General features: G+C 63.2%; 1 protein-coding gene across 1 annotated transcript in view; it reads right to left on the bottom strand.

Annotated features, from left to right (window-relative positions):
- Positions 1–19: 19 nt before the first annotated feature.
- The window catches only part of RUSC1 (RUN and SH3 domain containing 1), a 7035-nt gene continuing 2429 nt past the window's right edge, over positions 20–4625 (bottom strand). Inside the window, exons 3-9 of the mRNA XM_031064342.1 lie at positions 4350–4426; positions 4059–4233; positions 2858–2963; positions 2721–2767; positions 1912–2489; positions 1101–1511; positions 20–312 (exon numbers count right to left, since the gene is read on the bottom strand). Of these exons, the coding sequence (XP_030920202.1) occupies positions 130–312; positions 1101–1511; positions 1912–2489; positions 2721–2767; positions 2858–2963; positions 4059–4233; positions 4350–4426 (1577 nt within the window). The 3' untranslated portion in view covers positions 20–129. The remainder of the gene's footprint in view (positions 313–1100; positions 1512–1911; positions 2490–2720; positions 2768–2857; positions 2964–4058; positions 4234–4349; positions 4427–4625) is intronic.

Raw genomic sequence — 4625 nt, 5'->3', positions numbered from 1 at the left:
CGCCCCGGGGGCCCCGCCAGCCCCGGAGGTGGTGAAGCTCTGGAGGTGACAGGAGACATCCAGAGCTGGCACCCGCTCCGGAGAGCTCAGCTGCTTCCTCGGGTCCCTTCCTCCTCCTCCTCCTCCTCCTCACAAGATCAGGGATGTGTAACCAACAGGAACGAGGCCGGTGCTGTTGCCATGGCAGCAGCGGATCCAGTCTTCATCCACGGTGGAGAGAAGCTCCAGGATGTCCCCTTTGTGGAAGCTCAGGTGCCCGTCGGCCGTGCCCGTGTGGTCACACAGTGCCCGGACTGCCCTGCACCAAAAATGTCACCCCTGGGCCACCAATGTCACCCCCTGCACCACACATCACCCCCTGTGCCACCAGTGTCACCCCTGTGTCACAAATGTCACCCCTGCACCACCAATGTCACCTCCTGTGCTACCAATGTCACCCCCTGTGCCACCAATGTCCCCCAAGGGTGGGGACATCATGGCACAGAGGGTGTGGGGACAGTGGGGTCAGCGAGGACGGGGAAGAAAGAAGCAGCCAAACACCACTGGGGATGGCCACAAACCCACCCTGCCCACTCGGACAGAGCTGTTCCTACAGCTGCCACACACCTGCCCCACACAAGCTGCCACGAATCCACAAAGCACACAAGAAAATTGAAAGAACTGTCCCCAAAACATCAGGGAAAAACAGCTGACCCCAGGTGGGCAGAGGCTCAGGTTCCCCCAGAGCCCCTGCCAGAGCACAGGGAGCCACCAGCTCACCTGGGAGCTCTTCCTGCTGCTGATCTGCTCAGCTGGGAGCCATCAAGCAGCACTGAGCCTCCCCAGGAGCTCCTGCTGCTCCAAGGCGGTGGCAGCAGCACTTGGGACATGCACTGATCCCAGGGGAAACGCTACAAGATCCCCAGGAGGCCACCACAGAAACCCCTCCTCAGCCCACCTGAGCACACAGAAACCCCTCCTCAGCACACCTGGGCACACAGAAACCCCTCCTCAGCCCACCTGAGCACACAGAAACCCCTCCTCAGCCCACCTGAGCACACAGAAACCCCTCCTCAGCACACACAAACCCTTCCCTCTGTGCCTGCCCAAGCTGGGCCTTACCTGCACCTGGCCGAGGCGGCGTCAGGGCTGGAGGGGAAGCTCCTGGATGAGGGGTTGGTGGCTCCAAAGAGCCAGCCCAGCCAGCTGCCCTTGTCAGCAGTGGGAGGATCAGCCGTCTCTGGGCCAGAAGGTGCTGCCTGGTTCCTGCTGGCAGGAGGCTCCGGGGGAGCAGCCAGGAGGTTCTTTCCAGCAGTGGCATCATCCAGCTTGGAGAACGCTCCGGTTCCAGCGGGCAAGAAGAGATCTTCAGGGGAAGAGGTCCCTGAGGTGTCAGTGCTGCTGCTGGGCTTTGGGCCAGAGCGTTCAGGGCCAGCTTTGGTCTGGAGGAGCTGCAGCTCTGTGGCTCTGGGCTCACTCAGGGAAATTTGGGATTGCCCAGCCTGGCCCGGGCTGGGCTCCCCCGCCCGCAGCTTCGTCCACCAGACCGAGGGGGACTTTTCCTTGCTGGGAAGAGTGTAAATCCTGGAGCTCTGGCTCAGCTGGCCCCACCAGCCACTGAGGCCAGCCCCAGTGCCCCCAGTGCCCTCCTGAGGCCCGTGGCTCTGCTGGGGGGGGTCGGGGAGGCTCCGGGGGAGCAGCCAGGAGGTTCTTTCCAGCAGTGGCATCATCCAGCTTGGAGAACGCTCCGGTTCCAGCGGGCAAGAAGAGATCTTCAGGGGAAGAGGTCCCTGAGGTGTCAGTGCTGCTGCTGGGCTTTGGGCCAGAGCGTTCAGGGCCAGCTTTGGTCTGGAGGAGCTGCAGCTCTGTGGCTCTGGGCTCACTCAGGGAAATTTGGGATTGCCCAGCCTGGCCCGGGCTGGGCTCCCCCGCCCGCAGCTTCGTCCACCAGACCGAGGGGGACTTTTCCTTGCTGGGAAGAGTGTAAATCCTGGAGCTCTGGCTCAGCTGGCCCCACCAGCCACTGAGGCCAGCCCCAGTGCCCCCAGTGCCCTCCTGAGGCCCGTGGCTCTGCTGGGGGGTGTCGGAGCCCAGCAAGGTGCGGCTGAGCTGGTCCCCCCAGCGCAGCACGTGCTGCAGCGTTTGCTGCAGGGCAGCTCCCACTGGTGGGGCAGGAACCAACCCACCCATGGTCGCTTGGGACCGGCCCCCTGTGCCCCCCACCCTGCCCAGAGCATCGGGGGGCGTCTCATCCTCCAGGCTGTGCCCAGCAGCACCGCCCTGGCCCCCCAGAGACCCCCGCACAGGGACGGGGGACAGTGGGGACTGCAGCCGGCGGGACAAGGGCCGGACGTCCACGGAGAGGTGGTGGTGCTCAAAGAGCAAGTCCAGGTGGAAAGTCAGCACCGAGAGGGGCTGGATGAGCAGCAGGAGTTCGTCAGCAAGGTGGGGGAGAGGGCCTTGGCTCAGGGCAAAGAAGGCCGTGGGTGAGTAAAGCACGGAGATCACACCTGTGGGGACAGGGACAGGTGAGGCAGGCGCAGGATGCCCCCTGTCCTTGTCACATCCCCACCAAGGCCAGCCAGGCTGTCCATGTCAGTCAGAGCACCCTCTGTGCTGAAGATGCACCATGGAAAATGATCCACTATGGAAACTGGATGGATCCCAAGCCCAGAGCAGCATTTTCAGCCTGGCAGGTTGAGAGGGCTCAGGGAGGGAGCTCCTGGGCACCGTGTCCTTACCTGGGCTCTTCTGCAGGTGAGATATCCACAGCTCCAGCTGTTTAATGCTAAACAAGAGAAAGAGAACCCAAATTAGAGCCCCTGGGACAGCTCCAACCTGCTGTGGCAGTGGGGCTGGTGGGGCCATCAGCACTCACTTCAGAAGGCCGAGGATGAAGGCGTGGAACTTCTGCCTGCTGCTGCTGAGGGGGGCCAGCCCGGCCACGTGCCAGCACAGGGAGTGCAGGGAGCGGGTGCTGGGGCCTGTGGGGTGCAGAGCACAGACACTCAGTGCCCAGGGCACAGACACTGCCCAGAGCACAGACACTCAGTGCCCAGAGCACAGCACTCACTGCCCAGGGCACAGACACTGCCCAAGGCACAGACACTGCCCAGAGCACAGACACTGCTCAGAGCACAGACACTCAGTGCCCAGAGCACAGCACTCACTGCCCAGGGCACAGACACTGCCCAAGGCACAGACACTGCCCAGAGCACAGACACTGCTCAGAGCACAGACACTCAGTGCCCAGAGCACAGCACTCACTGCCCAGGGCACAGACACTGCCCAAGGCACAGACACTGCCCAGAGCACAGACACTGCTCAGAGCACAGACACTCAGTGCCCAGAGCACAGCACTCACTGCCCAGGGCACAGACACTGCCCAAGGCACAGACACTGCCCAGAGCACAGACACTGCTCAGAGCACAGACACTCAGTGCCCAGAGCACAGCACTCACTGCCCAGGGCACAGACACTGCCCAAGGCACAGACACTGCCCAGAGCACAGACACTGCTCAGAGCACAGACACTCAGTGCCCAGAGCACAGCACTCACTGCCCAGGGCACAGACACTGCCCAAGGCACAGACACTGCCCAGAGCACAGACACTGCTCAGAGCACAGACACTCAGTGCCCAGAGCACAGCACTCACTGCCCAGGGCACAGACACTGCCCAAGGCACAGACACTGCCCAGAGCACAGACACTGCTCAGAGCACAGACACTCAGTGCCCAGAGCACAGCACTCACTGCCCAGGGCACAGACACTGCCCAAGGCACAGACACTGCCCAGAGCACAGACACTGCTCAGAGCACAGACACTCAGTGCCCAGAGCACAGCACTCACTGCCCAGGGCACAGACACTGCCCAAGGCACAGACACTGCCCAGAGCACAGACACTGCTCAGAGCACAGACACTCAGTGCCCAGAGCACAGCACTCACTGCCCAGGGCACAGACACTGCCCAAGGCACAGACACTGCCCAGAGCACAGACACTGCTCAGAGCACAGACACTCAGTGCCCAGGGCACAGCAGCACCCCAGGCACCTGGAGATGCCCCCAGCCTCACCCTCACCTGTCTTCACAGATGCTTCCACCACGCTCCAGGGGGAATTTTTCCTCTGGCCTGTGATAACATCCTTCTGGAAAGGCTTCAGCCCGTCCTCCACCAAGGCGTAGAGCGCAGGGCACAGGGTGTGCAGCAGCAGGTAGCCCACGTCGGGGTTGAGCCGGCTGTCCCCCAGCTGGGCCTGAGGGAGGCACGAGCAGAGGGGAGGGAGGGGAAGGGCAGCACCCGCTCCTGATTCTGCTGGGAGGGATGAGGGAATCCCAAAATCCTCCCTGCCCAGCCCAGCCCAGCTCTCACCTTCTGCACCAGGTTCCGTGCGGTGCTGAAGTGGGCGATGACCTTGTCCACAGCCGAGCTGACGGCGACCAGCAGCGCTGGGGACGAGGGAGAGGAGGAGAGAAGGAGAGAAAGAGAGAAGGGTCAGTCTGGAAGGACCCACCGGGCACCGAGCAGCCCCGGACACCACCGGACCCTGCAGCGCCCACGGTGCTGTGCTGGAACCGCAGGTCGGGCACCCTCGGGGGGTTGCAGTGCTGGCTGCAGCCGCGTTCTCCGGCCGGCCCGGATCACCTG

The sequence above is a fragment of the Geospiza fortis genome, unplaced genomic scaffold, assembly GCF_000277835.1.
Source record: "Geospiza fortis unplaced genomic scaffold, GeoFor_1.0 scaffold313, whole genome shotgun sequence".
NCBI lineage: Eukaryota > Metazoa > Chordata > Aves > Passeriformes > Thraupidae > Geospiza > Geospiza fortis.
The sequence above is the reverse complement of the archived record's forward strand: the minus strand, read 5'-3'. Positions and strand labels throughout refer to the sequence as shown.